This window comes from Oryzias latipes, chromosome 3 (assembly GCF_002234675.1).
Source record: "Oryzias latipes chromosome 3, ASM223467v1".
Classification (NCBI taxonomy): domain Eukaryota; kingdom Metazoa; phylum Chordata; class Actinopteri; order Beloniformes; family Adrianichthyidae; genus Oryzias; species Oryzias latipes.
The window spans coordinates 4,373,382-4,399,231 of NC_019861.2; the positions used below are offsets into that span (position 1 = coordinate 4,373,382).

General features: G+C 44.7%; 1 protein-coding gene across 1 annotated transcript in view; it reads left to right on the plus strand.

Moving 5' to 3' along the window:
• The first annotated feature begins 3,995 nt into the window (after nucleotides 1-3,995).
• Nucleotides 3,996-25,850, plus strand: part of adamtsl5 (ADAMTS like 5) — a 31,123-nt gene continuing 9,268 nt past the window's right edge. Inside the window, exons 1-7 of the mRNA XM_020711523.2 lie at nucleotides 3,996-4,315; nucleotides 12,572-12,647; nucleotides 13,660-13,832; nucleotides 14,570-14,630; nucleotides 24,563-24,668; nucleotides 25,022-25,149; nucleotides 25,331-25,454. Of these exons, the coding sequence (XP_020567182.1) occupies nucleotides 4,290-4,315; nucleotides 12,572-12,647; nucleotides 13,660-13,832; nucleotides 14,570-14,630; nucleotides 24,563-24,668; nucleotides 25,022-25,149; nucleotides 25,331-25,454 (694 nt within the window). The 5' untranslated portion in view covers nucleotides 3,996-4,289. The remainder of the gene's footprint in view (nucleotides 4,316-12,571; nucleotides 12,648-13,659; nucleotides 13,833-14,569; nucleotides 14,631-24,562; nucleotides 24,669-25,021; nucleotides 25,150-25,330; nucleotides 25,455-25,850) is intronic.

The window sequence follows — 25,850 nt, forward strand, 5'->3', positions numbered from 1 at the left end:
CTTAACTTTCAGGCTCCAACAAGAACTACAAGCTGCAGAAATTAAAGACCATCCATGAGTACAACAGAGGACAACAAAGAAAGGAACACAAAATACTAAAACCTCTGCAACAGGGACATTCATGGGTTGTCCTCTTCTTTAAGACCCACTGCAATAAAAATGGAGTTTTTAAAAAACAAATTCTCAAGATGGAGGACATATATGAAGAAATTTAAGATTAAAATGTCATTTCTGAGTATTTCTTTATTCAAATGATGGTGAATCCAGAGGAGAACCTTCTGCAGATGAACACAGACTGAGAGACATCAGTGGGTCGATCTTTGACCCAAAGAACAAAACAAACAGTGTCACCTTCTGTCTCTTTCTCCAAAACCAACGAGCCAAGTTAGAAATTCAGGAGTTATCGCAGACTCTAACTTAAACTTGAGTGAATCTGGAGCATCATCAGCATTTTACCTTCTTAAATACATAAAAAGGACCAAAGTCTAAATCACACCTGTGGACTTTTCCACATGATCATCTCCGGTGCGTTGGGCTGCTATAACTGTCTGTAATCTATAGCTGCTTGGCTCACCTATGCAGAAACAGTGAGAAAAGGGAGGGGCTAAAGAGCAGACGGGCAGGACCAAGAAAAAAAAGAGTATCATCAGACTAGACCTGCTGAATCAGGCATTTAGCCCCGCCCTCCATTCTTCCTCAGATAAAGGAAAGAGAGAGACGGTGAATAAACAATGAGCTAAAATGGTTAAAAAAAGAGGTTCTGCCAATTTTCACAAGAACAAGTAGAGATATTCCTTCATTCTTGTGGAAAATGAACGGGTCAGGACTGAGCACAGAGCCCTGTGGTACACCACAAATATGAGCCTGGTCCAAAACCATCCTAGACGGTGGATGTGGAGTCCTGCACAATTCACCAAAACACTTCCAGAGACGGCTCATGGTAGAAAAATGGACCTGAGTTGCTGTCAGCACATCAACTTAATGCTCCTTCAGACCAGAGCCCATCTGTGGCATCACACTGTTGTCTTTTTCATGAACAAGAATTTCCTGCAGCCAGAGTCAGAGCTGTGCAACGGTCGCGCTGACTCATCGGGTTCTGGATAGCCACACCTGTGAGGTGACTGTTGTTCTCAGAGAAACCAGACAAAAGTGTTGCATGTTTTGTTGAGAATGTTTGTCGGTCACAGAGCAGCTGGAGCTTGAACTCACCTGAACACCGTCTGCTTGTCTGTTTGTATTTGCTGATGCGTTTCATCCTCCTGGATCTGATCCTGAGTTTCTGTGTGAAGAGTCTGATTTTTACAAGAAGATGTGAACTTGAGTTTGCCCTTCAATGGGGAATCCACAACAACTGCAAGAAGAAAAAACAGTACAGAGCTGAAGAGAAGGAGCAAGAAGAGAGAAAGAGATATGTATTCATGTGAAATAAACATAGGTGTAGTAAAAGAAAATGTCATGAAATAACAACAATAAAATGAAAGCTTAACCCTTGTGCTATCTTAGATGACCCCCCCCCCTTCCATTGACGTGTTCTCCCTACCATGACAAAGGTGGATAAAGGTGGAAAGATTTCATGTAATCCATGGACACCAGTGAAGATCACAAATCATTGAAGAAAAAAGGTTCAGAGCACTGTTTAGAGGGTCTAGATGACCCAACTCCCAATCTTAAAGTGCCCAGGATAGCACAAGGGTTAAACAGATCTGTTGGGTCTCAGATGTTTATCGTAGAGTCTGACAGCAGCAGGAAGGAAAGAGCTGAGAAATCCCACAACCAGGGTGGATCGATCTGTTACTGAACACGGCGTCCTGCAGACGCTGGGATTCATGGTCCAACTTAACTGTTAGCGTAGCCAGGACCTCTCTGACCCCCACCTCCCTGAATGATTCCAGGGGGCAGCTCAGGACAGAGCTGGACTTCGGGATGAGTTTTTCCCTCTCTGTGATGCTGCTGCTCCAGCAGGTGGCGCCATACAGGATGGCTGATGCCACAGCAGGAACTTCTCTGATTATGAAGCACCTTGTGACTTCAGGTGCTATAAAAAAAAATGTACTCATTTACTTAAAAAAATGAGTTCAGATGTGGATGATAAGACCTTCAATGCATTTTCTTCCACTGGATTTATGTATCTGAGCTTACTTTTGCTGACTGTTCAGCCCCGGACAGGAAAACTGGCCATACGGGATTCTATTTTAGAAAACACTGTGAATAAACTCAAGGAAGACATCGTTCTGATGCTCTTTCCAACCAGAGGAGACCGTCTGTCTCAGCAACGGTTATTTACTAGGAATAAATCATATATTGAAAAGAACATGAAAAACATAAAATGAAGCAATGAAAATATAGAATCAAATGAAATAAAAGTGTCTTGACCTCTAAATTCGGACACCATGCTCACCACTTTTTTTTTTAATGGGAAATATGACGTCATCAATTTCACAAAGTGAAAATCTAATCAATACGAGCATTTTACAATCACTATTTATCAATCTACTGTATTCTGATGATGAAAACATTGATGGTTTATTAAAAAAAATACATTTAAAACGCAATGCATTGTGGTCTGACGAGATCCTTGTACAAGTCATCCATGTTTCTAGGAAAAACTGCGTTGGTGCGTAAACGACCGTACAGCTAATCAAATAATGGGACGTCATCAATCCATTTTCCAAACCGGTTTGATTCCTTCTTGGCTCGCTGGGTTGCTGGAGCCTATCCCATCCATTGCTGGGGGAAAGCAGGTCCCCCCTGGATGGTTTTCCCATCCATCACAAGGTCAAACAGTCCACCACTCACATCACTCCGGAGAAAGGATCCAGCCGGGATTTGAACCAGGGCCTTCTCACTGTGAGAGCTAACCACTACACCACAGGGGGGCCCTGCAGGAAGAGCTTCTTCGAGAAAGGCTTTGATCAGGAAGAAATTCTGCACAACGGTTTTCTGCAGGACTGCTGTGAAAGACTTGTCAGACCTTCTGCAGGAAAAGACCATCAAGAACGTTTCTGCTGTTGGAACGACTTCTGCAGGAGGAACATCTGCATGAACGAGTCCTGTGGGACTGTGGCAGTAACAGCAAGGAGAGGTTTTTGCAGAAAGAACTTCAGCAAACATTTACAAGAACTACTGTGAAACCGCTGGAGAAAGAACATCTAAGAGCTTTCTGCTCGACTGCTAGGGAAGAATTTGGGAGTTAATCTGCATTCAGAAGCAGCATAAAGCCCCCTTCATCATGCAAAAAGACTATCTGCAGGAAAAACATAAAAAAAAAAACATGAAAACATCTGCAGCAGCAAAAGCATGTTATGCATGTCCATGATGAATTTTCTGCAGAACATCTACAGAAAGAAGTTCTGTGGACCAGTGCAGAAAGAAAACCATAAAGGAAGAACTTCTATTGGACTGCTGCAGCAAAAACCTCTGTAGAAAGATCACCTCTAGAAACGACCTCAAGGCAGGACTTCTGCAGGAAGGACTTTTTCTGGACTTCTGTAGGACAAAATTCAGGACTGCTTCTGCGGGAAGAACCTCTGAGGAAATACAGAAAGAACGGAATGATTAAAGTATAACCCAATGAAGAGAAATATTCTGCAGAACAGCTGTCTGCAGGAAAAAACAACTGGAAGAACATCAACCACATCAACTTGTTTGTAAAGAACATCTGGAGGAAGAACCTCTGCAGGTAGAATATCTGCAGGGATGCTGAAGAAGGAAACAGGAAGAACTTTTTTGTGGCAGGAACATAAAAAGAAAGAAAAAACATCTGCAGGAAACTTGTCTTAAAGAAAATATGCAGCTCTTTGTCTGCTGGTTCTTGACTGTTGTTTTTGGTTCTGCAGGTCTTGGTTCTACCAGGAGGGTTTGGGTTCAGCTCCTTCTACTAGAACCACAGCTGAGAAACTTCTGCTGGGCTCTGATTGGAGGACAGAGGCGCGTTCACGGCAGGAATGCCGCGCTCAGGTGGAGGAGAAGGTCACACAAACAGCAGGCGCCATCGCGCTCCTCACGCACTTGCGCTGCCCGGACGCGCACGGAACCGCGGGCGGAGGGGAGTCCCGGTTCAGCTGTGAACCGAACACCAACCGCGGAGGATGGAGGAACTGCGCGGCGGCGAGGCGCAGAAAACTTCTTCCTAAATGGTTATCGGGAGCGCGAGGTGGTGGTGGGGGTGCAGTCAGTCAGGTCATGGGTGGTACTGGCTCTGAAGTCCACGCGCCGGCTCTGTGCGTCGGAACCGCTCCGCTCCACGGTGTGATCCGGATTAAAGCTGCCTGACTGATCCAGGAAGCAGCATGTCCTGCGCGCAGACCGTCACCAGGTGAGACATTCCTGCGCTGTGGGACGCCGTCTGCGCTGCTCCAAATATTGACGGAGCCGTTTGTGAGGGTGAAGGTGCGACATTCCAGTACGGCGGGAAACGGTTTGCGGGACGGTCCGGTGTGCGCGCGCGGGACACCTGCGGCAGATGTTTGGTCCCGGGTGGGTCTGTCGTGTCTGGACTGCTGCCTCTGCATTCCACACATCCTGCTGCTGCACGGCCCTCATCTGCTGCTATAAATAACGCGCTCATGTTTGATCAGGCTGACTTCTGCTTCCCTCTCTGCAGCTTCTGTCTCTACTTGTCAGTTCGGCTGATTCTGAGCACAGAACCGATGCCTGCCCCCCCCCCCCCCCCCCCCCCCCCCAGCAGGTTAGAGGTCCTCTGAGTTTTTCACAGCTCAGACAGAAGCTGCAGGAACAGCAGCAAACAACAGTCAGACCTCCACCATCCTGAAGAATGCAGGAGAATCTGCAGCCAGAGTGAATCTGTGCTGGAACCATTCCACTGCAGATAGACAGGCAGACAGACAGAGGAGAAGACAGACAGACAGACAGACAGACAGACAGACAGACAGAGGAGAAGACAGACAGACAGACAGACAGACAGACAGACAGACAGACAGACAGACAGACAGACAGACAGACAGACAGACAGGCAGGCAGGCAGGCAGGCAGACAGACAGACAGACAGACAGACAGACAGACAGACAGACAGACAGACAGGCAGGCAGGCAGGCAGGCAGACAGACAGACAGACAGACAGACAGACAGACAGACAGACAGACAGACAGACAGACAGACAGACAGAGGAGCAGACAGACAGGTTTGGTGGTGGATGTTTTTACCCGTCTAGCTGAACGGTTTCAGGACGATAAGACTTTACAGCTCAAACTTGACGACAGCTGTGGACTTTGCTGCTATAAGTGAACCTGCACACTTTTCTTGTCAGCAGAACGTTTTCAGGTTCTGATGCGGAGAATCTATGACCTTTATTCCAGAGAGGGGGGGGGGGGTCTTGTTGGTGCTGATCCAGGTCTGAACTTTGTGGTTCTGCACCTCGTGAGCCTTCCTGCTGGATCCTGTGAGTGGAGCGGGAGCAGCAACCTGATGCAGAGGTGTCCTCTGTGCATGTGCTCCGTCCCGCCGTGTGGGGAGTGGCGGCTCCTGCCACAGTCGCAGTCCAATGTGGGCAGCGCTCCACTGGGTCAGAATGGAACCGGTTCCTTTGGCGTTGGTTCATGTGAGCAGCTGCTGAGGGAAAAACGGTCAAGTCACAGATTTCCAAAGGCTTTGATCGGCCTCATCTGAGTACAGATGTTCTGACAGCAGAATCATCAGAGAAAAACCTTTTCTCATTCTCTCAGGACCTGACACCCCCACAGCTGGATGGGTTAGTCCGACAGGGTCAGAGGTCAGGCCAGGCCCTTGATTGGCTGAAGCTCTGACTTTGCAAACAGGCTGGTTGCACAAAACCTTTGAAGAAATATCACAGGGTGTCTCCAGCATGGAGGTGACCCATACATTGGCCGAGGTCAGAGGTCATATTCTGAGCTGCAGCTTGTGAGTGAGACAACACCAAAGCAGCAGTTTGTTTGTACAGGGTGGGAATGCGAGCGCTACCTGTCTGCGTGGGCGTGTTGAAGGAAGGTTTGTGAGTTCAGACTAACGGCAGAGATATAAATCAGGGTGGGGAGGGCGCAGCGGGGCTCACCGCTGCTGCTGAAGCTGCTACAGATTGTGTTACACTGTCTCTCTGCCTGTCAAATCATGGCAGTTTATTTTTAAATCGCCAGACAAACACGTTGTCTCAAAGTGTTACACAATAGACACAAAGCAACAAACTAGGCTGAATTCCTTCTGGTTCTGGAAAACCACTTCTGTCCAGGTCGCTCCAGTAAAATCCCTGCATTGAAGAGGTTTTAATCACAGCCCATAAGAGGAACAAGCAGATCACAGAGGAGCCTTTTTGAGAGCGAGCCAAAGGCCACGGTGGAGGGAAAAGTCCTTCTAGATGGACAGTCAGGGGGAAACTCCCACCAGAACCAGATTCAATAATAGAGGGGGGGGGGGGGCACCTGCTGTCAATGGTTAGAATCTGAGAGAACAGGAAAGAGACAAACCCATAAAATACAGGAACATCTGTTAGTGTGCAGCAGAGAGAGCAGAGAAAACGCCAATCCCTGATCGATGCTTAGAGAACAAAGAAGTCCAGCAGCAGCCATCAGTTCTCAATAAGACCGGTAGGTTTCTAAAGCTACCAGTCTACTGGAATTTCTACTCTCCGAATGTAATAAAAAAAAATAAAGTCCAGATCATAAATGATGATAATAGTATTGTAGAGTATTTGAAGATTTCAGAGTATTGAGCATCCATCCATCCATTTTCATAACCCAATGAGAACATGCAAACTCCACACACAGACAGGATTTGAACCCGGAGGTTCTCGCTGTGAGGCAAGAGCGCTAACCAGCATTTTAGAGTAGATGGAAATGAGTAAAACAGCAACAATAATTACATTCAGTTCTGTCATTTCCTTAGTGTTTAAAACTAAACACTCACCTTTTTAATGTTTCACTTCCATTCTCATCCCTGTGAACGCCCCGCCGTGTACTTTTACCCCCGTACGCAAATATCAGAGGGATGGACATCAAAGTGTTCATGGGAAACGTAGTGAACTTTTATTTCCAGTAGTGATGACAGTCAGGCAGGATGCAGGTGGAATACTTGTTAAAGACCCACACCAATGGAAACGCTGCTCCTGGTGTTGTTAATGCTCATTTTTCTGATGCTGCAGAACAAAATCAACAACATTTGGAGGATTTCTGTCTTCAAGATGTTGTAAGACAAGAGCAGAGGAAAAAACGTAGTTTGAAAAATTGGTGACATAGTGAACACTGTTCCACTCCATTCTGATGCTTCCCCAGACAAATAGATCCATGAACCTCTTGGTTTTTCTAGTCCCCCCCCCCCCCCCCCCACCAACTCCTGCCATTTTGCAGACTTTTGGATTTTGTTCAAAAACGTCACAATCCCAATTAAAAGACCACTGGGATGTTGATGTTTTCTAGGTACTTGCATAACCATAATTACTAACCAGCACAAAATGTTGGTTCATTAGCATGACCCTCCATCACAGAAAACATCTAAAGACACAAAGTGTGAGCTTTGAATGAACACGTTTATTTAGAAAAACATCCATGTTTCATTTCTTTCTTGTGTGTGAGATGCAGTAGAGTGGCCTCATTACCCATATTTTGCTGACAATGTCTTCAGTGAATTTGGACCGTTGATGAACAGAATGGCTCCAAACTAAGAAACTGCTAAAGATGTAAGGCAGTTCTGCACTCGCTCTGCTGGATACACTGAAGAGACGAGGACGTCTCTCAGCCAGAGGCTTGGTGAGCTTCTCTGCTGGGACACGGAGCAGCACCAGTTTGGAGGGAACATCTATGCAACCTGCAAGAGGAACAACCAAAGAAAAGTCTGAAGTCAGCAGAAGGGTGTGGAAGACAAAGGAAGGTAGGATGTTCCAGAGAGAAACCAAACTGTCTCAGTGTCTAGAGCCTTAAGAAACACTGAACAGGCCACTGCAAGCTCGTCTTCATCAGTGGAAGACATGTGGCTGGATTTGGAGTTGCACCTCCGCTGTTGAGGTCAGCAACTGTCCCCCTTCACCACACTGTGACGCTGACTGTTCCTGGACCAAGTCCATCGTTGAGCTGAAGCCAAAGTTGTCTTTAAGAGTATTCTTATCTTCCACATGTCTGTTATCAGCAGCAAAAGATGATAATATAGCGATTATATAGTACTTTCTGTTTGATTTGAACTAAAGTGCAGGAAAAAGCTCCACTCTGAGTCTCTATCCAGGTGTTTATTAGGTTCTTCTTAACTCATTTCTGTGCCGACGCTGTTGACATTTCTTCCATCATTTTCTGAAGTGCAACAATCAGAAAGTCTGTAAAGGAATACTGACAGCATTTTTGGTAAAAAAAAAAACCCACCCCCACCACCCCTTCCGTGCATTATTCATGAAGTTTGAGTCTGACAGGAGCTGCTCACGTTGGAGGAGCGGCTTGGCTTACGTGAAGCTGCCTTTCAGAAAATGCTCTTCAGGAAGTGAAGCCTGAGGCCCCTCTGGGTAGGCTGGAAGGCGAATGGGGGCTCTTAAACAAAATCAGACAGAACACCTGATGCCTATGGAGACAGCAACTTCAAGGACAAGTGGAGTGGAAATGCTTATCTTTGCTGATTACCACAATGGGAACTTCTGAGGTTTGTCCTGGCAGAATCCCAAACCGTCAAGCAGATGTCTTTGGCATTCCTAATCAGCAGACTCTGCGCCTCTGATGGAAGCCCTACCCAGGATGGGAGGGGAAACGTCTTAAGGGAAGAGCTGAGGAACTTACTAACCTGGGAGTGGGAGGGAGGAAGGGACTAGCTGTGCCCTGCATCAAAGTAGATCTAAACCAACTCAGCTTGTTGCTGCAACAGCACCAGAAGTTTGATCAGACACTCATGTCATCAGTTAAAGGAAACGCCTACAGACCATTGTTTGCAATGGGGGGTGTTGCACTTCCAGGGTTCAGGTCAGGGGTCATTGCTGACCAGACCAAATGAGCCACTCCCACTTCCTGAAGTCCAGCTGTGACAATTCTGGCACCATGTGGTGGAGCAGTATCATCCATGAACAGAACGTTTGGGGGGTTCTGGTGGTATTGATGGTTCTATGGCAGAGGTGTCAAACTCATTTTCACTGAAGGCCACATCGGCATAGCGGCTGTCCTTAAAGAGGCAGATATAACTTATACATGTAACTAAATGTAATGAAAAATAAATGTACCAACTCATTGATGTTAAATAACTCATTATTTCTTTATTATAATTTTTTGATTACAGTTGCACAGAAAACATATGTTTGCTTGTTACTCTAGCATAGATCCTTTTACATTTTGTCCGCTTATTAAAACCCGCATAACTCCAGTAATAACGGATCAAGCTGTCCAATTGAATAAAGAAAAATAACATAAAACTGAGCTAAAACGCGTAACATTTTACAAAAAAAGGCTGAACACAACTTTGCATCCAACTGATGGTTTGATGACAACAATTTGTCTACATACACACAGAAGACCTGCAAACATTGAATAAGTACAGCAGGGACACATCAATAATATGTAATCGACTAAAACAGTTTTTTAAAGAAATTAAAAACGTTCTTGCTCTCGGGGGCCACATAGAACACGTGTCAAACTCAAGGCCCGGGGGCCAAATGTGGCCCCCGGGCCTTGAGTTTGACACGTGTTCTACAGTGTCTCTGCGGTAAAACCGTGCACTGATTGGACCACCAACAATAACCAAATGAGTTTTGCTCTGACTGGGGATGCCTGTCCAGACTGTTGCTCCTCCCCCACCAGAGCCAACCGTGGGGACCATTTTGAGCTCAGCGTATTGCTCATCTCGTCTTCTCCAGCAACGAGAAATGAGGCCAGCGTCAGTACTGTGTTTGGGACAAAAACCAGACTAGAATGGTTCATAAAGGTTTTTTTAGGTTCGGTTTGGGTGGGGGTGGAGTTAAGATGCAACCAAGATAATGTTGGTTGTAGACAGATGATTAAACTCTGAGCTGGGCTTTTTCATTATAGGAGAAAATAGACGCTGCAGTTTTAAAACAGGGAGGGAACAAGGCTAGAGGCCAGTGAGGAGTGGATGATGGAAGATAAAGAAAATCTAAGGGAGGAAATTGAGGAGGTAGAATCAGACCAAGGCTGTTGGGGGGGGTCGAGCATAGAAATGTTTGATCCACAGATGAGGTTTGAAACTCTTGTGGAATCTGGAAACTGGAAAAATTGTTATATACTAGACAAGTCCAAGTCAACTTTATTGTCAATGTATGGTAAACACATGATATACAGCACAGTTTAATTGTCCTTACTCTCAATTCACGGTGAAAACAGCCCAAAAGCATAAACAAAACGATAATAATAATAATAACAATAATCTAATGTACAAACTATAAAAACATCAACAAATGTACAAAAACAGAATAAGATTGACATGGTATGATAGTGGCAGTAGTGCAAAAGTGGTTATGAGATAGATTGTGCATGCATGCATGTCATAAACATTTGGTGTTTATGTCATATAGACCAGTGTTTTTCAACCTTTTTTGAGCCACGGCACACTTTAACCTTGACAAAAATCCTGCGGCACACCAGCATCCAAAAAAATAGATAAATAAATAAAAAAGAAAAAGCTCAGTCTGTATTGATCTACAGCCGCTCTGCAATCTCACATGCATTTTTATGATAATTGTTGCAGAAAAAGCTGGAAACTGCAGCTGTTTTTTCTAAAAGATGTATTAAAAATTAAGTCAAAAGATTCAAAAACTGTTTGATGTGTGTTCGTTGTTTTAAGACGTTAAGAGGAGAGATTCATTGTGCGCTAATACAGACACTTTACTGCATCATGGGAGATGTAGTGCCCGTAATCCGCCGACCGCAGAAAGACCAGCGTCTTTGAGCTTCATGGTTTTGTTCACTTGTTCCACAGTCTGATACCAGATTCTGTGGAAAGCTACACCGCTAAAGACGAGCTTTAGCTGGTATTTTTGTTAGAACAGAGAGACTTTTTTGTGCTAAATCGAAACAAGGAAGTGAATACTTTAACCACTTCTGATTGGTCAGACTGATGACATGTGATTAAGCCTTCAAGAATGATTGGTGGAGACAGTTAAAGGGGCGGGACTTTTCCTTACACACTTATAGCTGCAGCTAAATCGCGCTATCCCGTTATTCTTATCAAAATGTCTTTAATAGAATCATATAAACACAAAGAAAAAATAATTTTATGATATTTCATATTCTTAACTTCTCAGTGTTTTATCAGGGCCTATTTGGATGAACAAAGAGCTGATTTCCTGGAGATGGTAATTGCTTTTAGATCAGTTAATGAGGGCAATTTCTCACGGCACACTTGACCATCTCCCACGGCACACTAATGTGCCGCGGCACACTGGTTGAAAAACACTGATATAGACATAAAAAAGTGTTGTCCCTGGCGTTGATACAGACTTTCAGAATTGTTTAGAGAAATGTAAAGTTTGAATAAGTGAACAATCCTGGACAGCGCAGGACTTGCATCCTTTTCTCTCTCATTATTTTGCTCCGCCCTCATAATTTCTGGCCAATGCTGGACCAAATAGACTTTTCCAGTCTAAATTCCCTCCAAGTCTTTGGGATAAACTTGGACAATTCATGAATTAACCCCAGACCCTAGACGCTGATGGTGGTTGGAACATGTCAAAGCATTGGTCCAGGTGGAGAACAGGGTGGAGGAGGGCCGAAGAAACCATCTAGAATGCAGAGGCATCTATGCAGATCTATGAATTCAAAAATAAAAACATGATTGTAATGGATGAGAAAAATGTAGCTACTGGTTCAGAGTGAAGGCTAAAATAATGAGAGACATTACGACCCACCTGGAAGTGAGGTAGATGTTCCCTATTAAAATCAATGCCAACGTTTGGCTTAGCCTGTCCTATAGAGCACTAAAAATGGGCAAAGAAAGGACATAGCAACAATGGCACCCTGTATGTTCAAGGAGAGATCTGGGAAAAGACTCAAAGTTAGAAAAATTCTGTTTCAGCTTCTTCTGCAGAAATGCTAAACTTGAGCTCTAACTGTTCCAATGACTGTGTGTAACTGTGTGTAAAGATGTGGTACATGAATGTGGAACATGCCAATATTTCTGACATTTATTCTTTTTGAAAGTTCTGTTTGTGAGTGGAGCTTCATGTTACTTATCAACCACAGTTGTCGCTAGTTCTAATGAAGTTTTTAGTATTTAGCCAAGCATCCATCCATCCATCCATTCATGTAATATGTTATAATTGAAGGGTTTCCATAAACAGAGTAAGTGAGAATCCAGTGATTTCAAGCATAAGACACGCAGCAGAGTTAGCTGAGAGCGCTCATTCATGCAGTCAGGACCTCTCCGTGTCTCTGCGTTTGGACCGGGGGTGAGGGAGTGAAGGGAACCTGCTGGACATGAGGACAGGGAGACAGGGGGGGGGGTCCTGATCTTGATGTTCAATCACAGAATCCTACGGTGGGGTCTTACTTGTGTGTGGCTCTTGTCAATGACTTAACATAGTGCCTCTCCACAGCAGCTGTTCTCTTGCAGGTACACTCTGAAACAGGAAGGGTGGGATCACGTCACAAGCAGACTGACGACGTTTGCTTCTCTGTGTTCCCAGAAAGTCCGTTCTTTGGCGGGTTCTGACCTTGGTCCTGCTGCTGGTCGCTCCAAGCTGCATCTCCACCCTGCAGAACGTGAGTCAGGCAGCCACATCGATACGGATCATCGCACAATTCCTGTGGTTAGGATGGGGATGACTACCTGAGACGGGGGCCTTTTGATCTAAAAAACACTTTGAGTCTTAGTTCAATCAAGTCTTCCGGAAAACTGAAACTATGGGCAATTATCAGCTAACGGGCAGAAAAAAGCATTGGCCTTCAGAGGAATCAAAGCAGAGAACAACACATGAAGGCGCTCAAAAACTCATGTAAACAGGTTTTTTAACTGTATGAAAAAAGATTCATTTTCATACTTTTTTGACTAAGATCAGACATGGCCAAACTGTCACTTTTGTTCTCTTAAGCTCTGTGATCTACCATCAATCAAATCCTCCTACAAATCTGCAACTTTACAAACGATTCTGATTCCAACCCAAATGTTTAAAGAGGTTTACCTCTAATCCATATTTCTATATCAAATCTAAGTATTGTGTAATCTATTTATTGACTATGTTATTCTGGATTTCAGGGTTCCGTATTAAAGATTTACTTAAAGGTCAAGCATTGATCCACACCTTTGAGACAGTGAGAGACTAAAGCTAATCTCTCCTTTATTTGCACAGTTTTTGAGGAAACTGTTTCATTTTATACAGCTGGAAGCTGCTGCAGTCGCATTTCCCTCATCAGGATTAATCATTTTCTACTCAGCTGAAAACCTCTTTGGTTTCAGTGTTTCTATCTGTGTTGTTGAGCTTCTTTTCACATTCAATACCCTAAATGTTTTCTTTACAACATATTGTTAACTTGAAAGTAGAAAAGAGCGTTTGTTGAGCTCATCTCCGTGTCAGATGGAACAGGTAGACTGTTAGTGCGTTTGATCTGTTGGAAGACTTTGCAGCAGCAGCTTCCTTTGGCAACATCGGTGAGCCGTTGCCCCCATCCCAACTCTGCAAACGTGAGATGCAGCAGTTCAGGCTCGTTCTCCAGGCCTCGGTTCTCCCTGGATGAGGAGATACAGGTTCCTTTTTGTTTTGTTCTTCCTCCTCAGGTGTCTCTGGTGGCTTCGTGGCATCTGTCTGCAGAGACGTTGTTGGGTCGTCCTCTGCGCGCACGACGGCAGCTCCACCTCAGAAACGAGTGGTTGCCGTGGAGCGGCTGGTCTGTGTGCTCTCGCACCTGCGGGGGAGGAGCCTCCGTGCGAACACGCACCTGCATAACCAGGTGAGACGAACACTTACAATAATGCTTTTTTAACAGAGAAACATTTTTTTTTCTTACTGCCAAAAGAAAATGTCTATATAACAGCTTCAAACATCAAAACTGCATTTTGAGTCTTTTGGACTGTTTTGTTATTTATGCATGAAGAGTTTGTCTTATTAATTTATTTGGGTATTATTTGTGTGGCTGTGGAAAAAAAGGGTTATAGGTTTAGTGAACACAACTCTCGTCACTCGCTGTGGTTCAGCCACTTGTAATTACCCCGACTTGGTAGAAGCAAGCTTGTGATTGGACGTCTTTGTTTGCATCACATGTCCATAAAAAGCAAAGACAGTAGAGACAAAACAGGAAGAGAAGCCGTCAAAGTTTGCCTGAAGCCATTTGTTCCCAATCGATTTGATACTTTTTTACCAACACAATCTTGTTTGTTTCTGTGGTTTTCAACTCATACTGCTGGTACTTGATAGATTTTTTTGTTACGTGTCTTTTACATACCTACTGTTGTCTATTCGAGCCAAACACCAAGTGGGCGGGGCTTCTGCTTCAAAAAGGAGTGCATGAATCTGCCTGATAGTTTTGTAAAGCGTCCCACAGCTTTTTGAACCACATCGTCTTCAGACGAGGTTGAAATGTCCAATGTTCCCTCCTTCCTTCAGGTCTGGAGACATGGTGTGGAGATGACCTGAGAACGTCTTTGACATTTCTTCAGTACAGCTTCTCATCACAGTTTTCTCTTCCAGGAATTTGGTGGGAAGACCGTGTGCAGGAGAGCCCAGACAATACAAGATCTGCAACACCAAGGTCACTCCTCCAGCTAAGTGTGATAGAGCGTTTCAGTGCTGGGGGGTTGTGTTTGTGTGTGCGTGGGGGGGTTAATTAAGGTTTCACTGATGGGGGGTTGTGTGTGTGGGCGTGAGGGAGGTAATTAAAGTCCATCTAAACTATTTTAAGAAATAAGACTCAAGACTGATACAACTAAGAGGCTGTGTGTTTGTGTACATATGTATCCTTGTATTTGTATGTATGTTTGCACATGTTTTAGTGTTTGTGTGTATTTTTGTCTCTGTGTGGGTGTATTTTTTGTTTATGTGCAATTTTGCAAGTGATTCCGTGTGTTTTTTTGTTTTGTTTACCATTATGTGTTTGACATGTGTGAATTTGTGTTTGTTTTCATGCTGTTGTTGATTTTTATGGGTGTTTATTTGTTTTTTGTCTGTGCAAATATGCTTGTGAACATGTGTTTTTGTGTATTTCCCTTTATTAAATGTTTGTTTATGTTATTCTCTGTGTTTGGTTGTGGTTGTGCGAATATGTATGTTCATGATTGTATGTTTGTGTTTGTTTGTGTAAGTTCCTGAGTATTTCTGTTTGCATGTCTGTGCGTGCATCTTTTGTCTGTATGTCTGTGTGCGTGTTTTCCTGTTTTTGTGTGTGTGTGCCTGTGTGTTCATAAATGCATATGAGAGTATGTGTGTTTGTTTGGGTCCAGGGCGGTTTTCCAAAAATTCAATTCAATTCAATTTTATTTGTGTAGCCTAAAATCACAACAACAGTCGTCTCGATGGGTTTCGAAGTAAAACATGAACTCAAAAGGATCACGAATACTAAGAGTTCAATAGGAAAATACTAAAATGAACTAACAAACTAACTAAGCTATACTGGCATCCCTGCCCTTAGACCCCCCTTCGTGGTAAGGAAAAACTCCCCAAAAACCGGATTCCGGAAAAAACGAAGAAACCTCAGGGGTGCCCACATGAAGGAGGGATCCTCCCCCAGGACGGACAGGCGATGTACCAGAACTCTTAGAGAAGAATTAACTTATCTAAATCTACAACTACATATATAAAGTCCAGCAGACGAGCTTCATCCAGCCGTGGTTGTGGGGACAGTCAAAGGCGCGAGTTGAGCCGGAGACAGGATCCACAGCCAGGTGTAGGAGCAGGAGCAGAGACGAGGTAAACGGTCAGGAACTGGAGCACGGATGAGCCAACTGGAGTCTGGAAGCACTCCCACTCCCCAGGAGGGGAGAGGAAAAGAGGGACAATACATGAATCGCACTGCACCAAACAGAGGCATGGAGAACTAAATGATAAATTATGATCAAGAATAAAGAAGAGGGGAAGGGTAGAAGTAGAAGAGAAAAGAGGACAGAACCCCAGTGCACCATAGTTACCCCAGCTTCAACTTCTAGCAGCCTTTTAAAAGAAATAGTTACTATTAAGTTTAATTTAAACAAATTAACATTAAGTTAAATAATCTCTGAATACTAACTAGTCTGACAATAAGCCTGTCCAAAGAGGAATGTTTTAAGTCTAACTTTGAATGTAGAAACTGTGTCGGCCTGTCTTACATGAGCTGGGAGTTTATTCCATAAGACAGGGGCTTGGTGGCTAAACGCTCTACCTCCAACCGTACTTTTACTAATTCTAGGAACCACAAGCAGTCCTGCATTTTGGGAGCAAAGTGTTCTACTTGGATGGTAAGGGACTATGAGATCCTTAATATAGGACGGGGCCATACCATGTAAGGCCTTATAGGTTAACAGGAGGATCTTGAACTTGATTCTGGAATCAACTGGGAGCCAATGGAGCGAAACTAACACAGTAGTGATGTGATCTCTTCTGCTAGTTCCAGCTATATAAATAGCAATCTAGCTGCTGGGTTCTGAACAAGCTGGAGACTTCTTAAGGAACTCTTAGGACACGCTGCTAACAAGGAGTTACAGTAATCCAGCCTCGACGTAACAAATGCATGGATGAGTTTTTCAGCATCACTCTTAGAAAGTATATTTCTGATCTTAGCAATATTCCGCAGGTGAAAAAAGGCAGTTCTACATCCCTGAGATATGTGAGCCTTAAATGATAAATCCTGGTCAAGTAAAACCCCAAGGTTTCTAACTGTGGAATTGGGGGCTATACTTATGCCATCCAGGGAGACTATCTGAGCAGACAGAGCATCTCTGAGGTTTTTAGGACCAAGTATAATGACCTCAGTTTTTTCTGGGTTCAAGAGGAGGTAATTAATTGTCATCCAGGTCTTGATGTCTCTGATGCAGGCGTTCAGTTTCTCTATCTGGTCATTCTGGTCAGGTTTAATGGATAAATACAACTGCGTATCGTCGGCATAACAATGAAAATTAATGCTGTGTTTCCTGATTATGTTACCTAGGGGTAGCATATAAAGCGTAAACAGGATGGGTCCCAAGACTGAGCCCTGTGGGACTCCATAGTTGACTCGAGTGCACTGAGAGGAATGGCCATTTACATTAACGAACTGATACCTATCGGACAGATAGGATTTAAACCACTGGAGAGCAGATCCTCTGATCCCTATGTCATGCTCTAGTCTATGGAGTAAAATACCGTGGTCGATAGTGTCAAAGGCTGCACTGAGTTCCAACAGGACCAGAATAGAAAGTAGTCCCTTTTCTGAGGCCATAACAAGTCATTAGAGACTCTAACTAGTGCAGTTTCCGTACTGTGGTGAGGTCTAAACCCCGACTGAAAGTCTTCAAAGTGGCTGTTGTCCTGTAGGTGGCAGTAAAGCTGCTTAACTACAACTCTTTCTAGGATTTTAGAAATAAAGGGCAGGTTTGATATCGGTCTATAGTTGGCCAAGATGCTAGGATCCAAACTGGGCTTTTTCAGAAGAGGTTTAACAACTGCATATTTAAAAGACTGTGGCACGTAACCCGTTTCCAGAGAGGCATTTATCATTGTTAATATGGAATCATTAATTAGGGGAAAAGTTTCTTTAAAAAGTCTAGAGGGAATTGGGTCTAACAGACACGTTGAGGATTGGAAGACGTAATAATTGATGTTATTTCCGCTTGATCCACAGCAGTGAAGCAGTCTAATGTTACAGAGGTTTCTATGGATGCCTCCATTTCTACCGCTTCAGCCTGCTCTGGGCTGATAGTAGGAATAACTTGATTTAACTTATGTCTAATATTTGAGATTTTATGATCAAAAAATGTAAGAAAATCATCAGAGCTGAGAGAAACAGGAACATGTGGTTCTACTGAGCTCTGACTGCGAGTTAATTTAGCAATAGTGCTAAAAAGAAATCTTGGATTGTTTCCATTCTCTGATATTAAGGTTGAATAGTACTGGCTTCTAGCTCTACGCAGAGTTTTTTTAAAATTTAATAGGCTATGTTTCCAGATATCCAGAGACTGTTCTGAACCGAAGCGGCGCCATTCTCTTTCCAACTTACGGGTTTCTTGTTTAAGAGAACGAGTTTCAGCGTTAAACCACGGTGCTACTCGGTTTTGTCTGACGAACTTAGGTTTCAGGGGGGCAACAACATCGAGTGTACTCCTGAGGGCTTGTAAGGCATCATTAACAAAGTGGTCATTTATACTAGGACTGATGCTATGGGAGCTGGACTCAGAGTATTTTCTCAGAATATCACTAAGTACTGGCTGAACTGTGAGTTTAAACTCAGACACAGAACGGTCAGTTAAGGTTGCTGTTTCTTATTCACTGGCAGGCAGAAGGATGTTCCAGTGTAAACTGGAAGGTAATCATAAATTGATCAGAAATGATTGGGTTAAGAGGAAGGACACTCAGCTGGCTGATCTCTATACCATGGGTTAGAACAAGGTCCAGGGTGTGCTTATGACAGTGAGTGGGTTCATTCACACTTTGGGTGAAACCAACATCATCTAATAAAGCTGCAAAAGCCTTTCCTAGACAGTCACTGGGGTCATCAACATATATATATTAAAATCCCCTAATATTATAGTTCGATCAGAATCTAAGGCAATAGTTGATAGGAAGTCGGAAAACTCAGTTAAAAATTCTGAATATGGGCCGGGGGGGCGATAAATAATTATGAGTAAAACTGGTTTTCGAGTCTTCCTGTTTGGGTGATTTATAGACAATATGATGCTCTCAAATGAGTTGTAAACATGCTTTACTTTGGGCTGAGAAGTAAGCTAGACTGTGATATTACTGCCAAACCACCTCCTTTCCCTGAAATCCTGGATTTCTGATAGTTAGCATAACCGGGGGGGGTGGGTGGGGGGGTGGGTGGGGGGGTTGCTTCATTCAGTCTAACATGGTCATCCTGCTGGAGGCAAGTTTCTGTTAAGGCTAGAAGACTAAGTTTGTTATCATTAATTAACTCATTGACTAAGAGGAGGAAGAAGACTTAAAGTAAATGGATCTAATGTTTAATAAACCACATTTAATGACATCATAATTCAGGTTGTGGGTACTGCTGTCTGTCACTTTAAGGTTTCTGTGTCTCGCTCCCTTCACTTGTCTTTCAGCACATAAGCTAAAGCTAGGAACTGCTTGACTTTCCCTGCATGGGTTTTGCACCAGCACTAACTGAAGCTCAGAGGAGCGTTTTCCACTGCTGCTCTGCGCCCGGGTCTCGTCTCTGGGATATCAGGTTGTCAGACTAAGGCTAGCAGAAATGTTTCTAGAAAGAAGAGCGGCACGGTCCAGAGTAGGATGGACGCCGTTTCTCCGCATGAGACCGGGCTTCCCCGAAAACGCGCTCCAATTATCCACAAAACCAACGCCGTTTTCTGGGCACCATCTAGAAAGCCAGCGGTTAAATGATGAAAAGCGGCTGTACATTTCATCACTAAGTTCGGCAGGGGACCAGAGAAAATTACAGTGTCGGACATCGTCTTAGCCAGTTTACACACCGAAGCTACGTTTAACTTAACCACCTCTGATTGTCTCCGTCGGGCATAATTACCGCCTGCGTGAATCACGACTCGACGGAACCTAGACTTACTCTGAGCTAACATCCTAAGGTTCCCCTCGATGTCACCAACTCTGGCCCCCGGATAACACCTGATTGTAGCCGCTGGGAGCTCCACGTTTATAACTACAGAAGAGCCAATAACCAGAGTTGAGGGTTCAGCGGGTGTGTCGCTGACGGGGGGGAGAACCTGTTACTAATGTGGAGTCTCGGGTGCTCTAAGTTTTTGCGTTTAGCACTATGTTTCCTCCCAACCGGTGCAAACCCCTGTGTGTCTGCCGGCTGTTGGAAGGGCGCTGGGGTGCTAACTAAAAGCAGGTTATGCTAGTTACCACAGTAAGTTTGAGGCTAAGGAAGTGGATAACCTCAGCTTTCGGTACCAAAAACAGAGGTATGTTTCAGGGTATGTCAGGTTCCCATAGCAACTCATGCTCTGAACATAACCTGGTCTGGAGCAGGTTTAGTTGAAGCTTAGTTTGTTTACAGAGAGGTGAAGCAGCATGGCGTGTCCATTTGAAGATGACTTAGTGGATGAAGAAGCTCAGATAATACTTTTTTCACCGTGAGAGGGTGATAAGACCACATATGGATGTTGGAAAGATAAACTTTTTTACTTTGATCTAACTTAATTATTTGCTTCAGTTAAGATAAATCATTTTTGTTAAGTCAGCTTAAAAATAACACGTAGTTTTCAGACAATTATTTTCCTTTCATTCAAATTAATTCAATAAAGTAGGTGTAACTTTGGTGCTGCTGTTAGATCGGCACCACAAAGGATTGTGGGATACCATTCCCTTTGCCTGTCTGGATGGATTTGGGTACAAGTGTAGGTTTTTGTCTAAATGTGTTTAGTTGTAGCTGTTTTACTGTGTTTTGCAAAGTTATTTTACCCTGTTATATTTAATTCTTTCTGCACCATGAGTGAGAGGGAGGAAGAGGATGATGAGATTATTTAGCACCACTAGTGCGTGAGTGAGTGTGGTATTAGAACTGAAGTTACAGTCAGTCATGAAAATTAAATGCATGGTTGATATTGTAAGTCCGTACTGTATCATTTATTTTAATTTTATAAAAATGAGAATATCTGCAGCCTCTAACTTAGACATATAGTTCACGATGTACAATAAATAAAGATGGAAAAACATTAAATTGAATTGGAGTAATATGACATTTAGTTTGATAAAAATGTAAATTTGAGTTGTATAAACAACTATTGTATTGGATAGATGTAAGAAATTAGGTTGAATAAATTTAACTCTATTACTTGTTACCAATTGAATCAATTCATTTAAGTTTTACAAGTTATATATATATATATATATATATATATATATATATATATATATATATACATATATACATCACAATGAAAATGAAAATAAGATCAGAAACTCGTGCGTTTACTTTGTTTGTTCTTCTACTACAAGCAGAAACTCTTTCTTTTGCTGATGATGCAGCCGTATTACTTTTTTGATGGACGTATAATCTTCATTCGCCGTCATTAAAATCTCAGACTCCGTCTCACTGAAGTATAGCGCTCTCTTTTGTTCTCCACGCGTTTCCATGGTGACTTGGGAAATCGGCGATCCTTTGAGAATGTCTTTATATACCTGCTGTGCACGTGCATTAACTCAGAATTACCGAGATGAGGTTATCTCAGCAAACTCATAATCGGTCTTTTGCAACCGACATACGCAGAGTAAATACTTCAGCCAGAGTTCAGGGTTAGAGTCAGGGTAGCTTAAACGTGCTTCCTGGATTACCCCCCAGGTGTGTATATTTGTTTTTTTCTAGTGTTTCTGCTCCATGAACTACAGCTGAGATTATTAACCCATATGTGACCTAACATGACCCCAAGGGTCAGTTTGACCCACTTTGCTTTTTGTGTTGATCTGGTTAATCTTTCTTTATCTTCATTCATTTTTGTGACTTCTCCTCATTTTGGGTCCTCAATAGTGCGTAAAATCTGGACAGGATTCTGCCAGAGACCAAGGTGTGAGTTGAGGAGGGATTTTCTGTTTGTTTTTATTGTCACTTTTCTTATGACATCTCATTGACTAACACACCAACCATGAGCTCCAGAAGGTTTAAACAGTTTTTTGACTGGTTTGAGTGGATTTTCACGGTATGGGATTAAATGACCCGCAGTATAATCAGTGTAATTTTTCTAACAAGAAACAAGGGTTAATGTAGTGTAAAGGTCAAACCAACAACCAAACTAAGAGAAAAGCCTAGATTTTCTGGTACAGTTCATCTGGGGGTGAGGGGGCTCAGGTTATGGTCAGTCAGAACAGCTGGGCTTCAGTTGTCAGGAGAACGCTAAGAAGATCTAATTAAACACGTGTGGGCACGGCTCTGATGGAACACATGTGGACAAGGTTCTGATGGAACAGACGTGGGCATGGTTCTGATGGAACACATGTGGACATGGTTCTGATGGAACACGCGAGGGCGGCTCTGATGGAACACATCTGGGATATGGTTCTGATAGAACAGGCGTGGGCATGGTTCTGATGGAACACGGGTGGGATATAGTTCTGATGCAACCGGCGTTGGCACGGTTCTGATGGAACAGGCGTGGGCACGGCTCTGATGGAAAACATGTGGGATATGGTTCTGATGGAACCGGCGTGGGCACGGTTCTGATGGAACACATGTGGACATGGTTTTGATGGAACCGGCGTAAACACGGTTCTGATGGAACACATGTGGACATGGTTCTGATGGAACACGCGTGGGCGCCTCTGATGGAACACATGTGGACATGGTTCAGATGGAACCGGCGTTGGCACGGCTCTGCTGGAACACGCGTGGGATATGGTTCTGATGGAACAAGCGTCGGATATGGTTCTGATGGAACCAGCGTGGGCACGGTTCTGATGGAACACATGTGGACATGGTTCTGATGGAACCGGCGTAAACACGGTTCTGATGGAACACAAGTGGACATGGTTCTGATGGAACAGGCGTTGGCACGGCTCTGCTGGAACACGCGTGGGATATGGTTCTGATGGAACAAGCGTCGGATATGGTTCTGATGGAACCAGCGTGGGCACGGTTCTGATGGAACACATGTGGACATGGTTCTGATGGAACCAGCGTAAACACGGTTCTGATGGAACACATGTGGACATGGTTCTGATGGAACACGCGTGGGCGCCTCTGATGGAACACATGTGGACATGGTTCAGATGGAACCGGCGTAGACACGGTTCTGATGGAACACATGTGGACAAGGTTCTGATGGAATACGCGAGGGCGGCTCTTATGGAACACGCGTGGGATATGGTTCTGATGGAACCGGCGTAGACATGTTTCTGATGGAACACATGTGGACAAGGTTCTGATGGAACAGGCTTTGGCATGGTTCTGATGGAACCTCCGTACACACGGTTCTGATGGAACACATGTGGACATGGTTTTGATGGAACACATGTGGACATTGCTCTGGAGCCAGTTTAGCTCGTGCTGGTTTGCGGCGCCTTCCGTCCGTGAAACCCGGGTTCGACTCCGGGCTGCTCCCTGTTCCCTTCTCTACCTCTGCCGGTTCCAAGCCCGGTTTGAGAAGGTTGCGTCAGGAAGGGCATCCGGCGTAAAACATTGCCAAATTTACCATGCGACTTGTTCGCTGTGGCGACCCCTGATGGGAGAAGCCGAAAGTGGAAGACATGTGGACATTGCTCTGATGGAACAGGCAATGGCACGGCTCTGATGGAACACGTGTGGACATGGTTCTAAAGGAACCGGCGTGGGCACGGTTCTGATGGAACTGGCGTGGGCACGGTTCTGATGGAACACGCGTGGGATATGGTTCTGATGGAACAGGTGTGGGCACGGTTCTGATGGAACAGGCGTAGGCACGGTTCTGATAGAACACATGTGGACACGGTTCTGATGGAACCGGCGTGGGTACCGTTCTTATGTACCGGTAACACGCGTGGGCATGGTTCTGATGGAACACATGTGGACATGGTTTTAATGGAACACGTGGACATGGTTCTGATGGAACAGACGTTGGCACGGCTCTGATGGAACACCCGTGGGATATGGTTCTGATGGAACCGGTGTGGGATATGGTTCTGATGGAACCGGCGTGGGCATGATTCTGATGGAACACGCGTGGGATATTGTTCTGATGGAACCGGCTTTGGCACGGTTCTGATGGAACACGCGTGGGATATGGTTCTGATGGAACAGGCGTAGGCACGGTTCTGATGGAACACATGTGGACACTGTTCTGATGGAACCGGCGTGGGCACGGTTCTTATGTACCGGTAACACGCGTGGGCATGGTTTGATGGAACACATGTGGATATTGCTCTGATGGAACAGGCAATGGCACGGCTCTGATGGAACACATGTGGACATGGTTCTGATGGAACCGGCGTGGGCACGGTTCTGATGGAACACGCGTGGGATATGGTTCTGATGGAACCGGCTCTGGCACGGTTCTGATGGAACTGGCGTGGGCACGGTTCTGATGGAACACGCGTGGGATATGGTTCTGATGGAACACATGTGGAAACGGTTCTGATGGAACAGGCGTGGGCACGGTTCTTATGTACCGGTAACACGCGTGGGCATGGTTCTGATGGAACACATGTGGACACGGTTCTGATGGAACCGGCGTGGGCACGGTTCCTTTGGAACACGCGTGGGATATGGTTCTGATGGAACGGGTTTTGGCACGGTTCTGATGGAACACATGTGAACATGGTTTTGATGGAACACATGTGGAAACGGTTCTGATGGAACAGGCGTGGGCAAGGTTCTTATGTACCGGTAACACGCGTGGGCATGGTTCTGATGGAACACATGTGGACATGGTTCTGATGGAACCGGCGTGGGCACGGTTCTGAGCTGGTCATGTTTGACTTAAAGGCTCTGATGAGATCTTTCAGATAACTCAGAGGAGGCTGGAACCACAGATGATGAAGAGAAGTTGATGTGTTGATGAAGCTTTGGCTGATGAACATTGGTCAGACGGTGCATGTGGTCCTTTGTGTCTGCAGGAATGTCCTCCTGGATCCCAGGACTTCAGGGAGATGCAGTGTGCTGTCTTCAACCAAAGACCATTGGTGGCAGGAAACTCCTTCAAATGGACTACTTTTCATGGAGGTCAGATCACCTTTAGCTTTTTAACTTGTTCTCACAGGGGAGCTGCTCTGTTGAGGCATTTGTTACCTCTGAAGGCCCATCATTGGTAGCTTTGGTCTTGGCCTAATACAGGTTTGGTTTTGGACGGATCAAGAGCTGGTTTCTCCCCATGGTCCTCCTGCTATGACAGGTGTAAAAGCTCACCTTAAGCTCTCTTGAGAATGAGGGTGTCTGTTGACTTGCAAGGGAACCCTGGTGCAGTTAACTTTAGTGTGAATGCAAAGGGACTTCAGAATCATACAGTAAAAGCTTATGAGACATGTTTGATCTGAACATTACAGACAGGATTTTACTGGGACTGATTCTTTCTGCAGGCTCAAACCCCTGCGAGCTCAGCTGCATGGCTCTGGGACACAACTTCTACTACAACTTTGGCCATGTGCTTGATGGCACGCCATGCAGCGATGAGGGGGGCGTCATGTGTGTGAGCGGACGCTGTCTGGTGAGTTATCGCCTGCTTATCAGTGCATGGGGCTCTCAGCCTGTGTGTGATGTTTTTTAAAGATGAGAGTTCTTTAGCTGCCTCCTCTGTGATACAGGTAGACTGAAGGTTAAAGTAGCCGTAGGCGTGTCTCATCCACCGAAGCAGAGTTCACTGATTCAGTTTGCCTGCTGTCCCCTAGAAGCCGGGCTGCGACTCCATCCTGGGTTCAGGTCAGGAGGATGATGCCTGCATGGTGTGTGGGGGCCACAACAGCACCTGCCTGCAGCACCGCAGCATTTACAAAAGCAACAGGCTGGAGGCCGGTATGGAGAATGTCACATGTGTGTCAGTGCTGGAAACACATGTGCATCAGTGCAGAGAACACCTGCCAATATACCCGAGAATATACTGAATGTGCATTAGTACAGACAACCAGTAAGTACGGAGAACACGTGATTACAGAAAAGACGCGTCATGTGCACACATGCCTGTCAGAATGGAGTCACTACAGATAACACACATGCACTTCTTTCTCTTTCGGCTTTTCCCATCAGGGGTCGCCACAGCGAATCATCCTTTTCCACCTCACTCTATCATGGACATCTTCTACCCTAACATTAGCCAACTTCATGTCCCCTGTTAAGACATCCATGTATCTCCTCTTTGGCCGTCCTCTTGCCCTCCTGCCAGGCAGCTCCATCTCCAACATCCTTCTACCA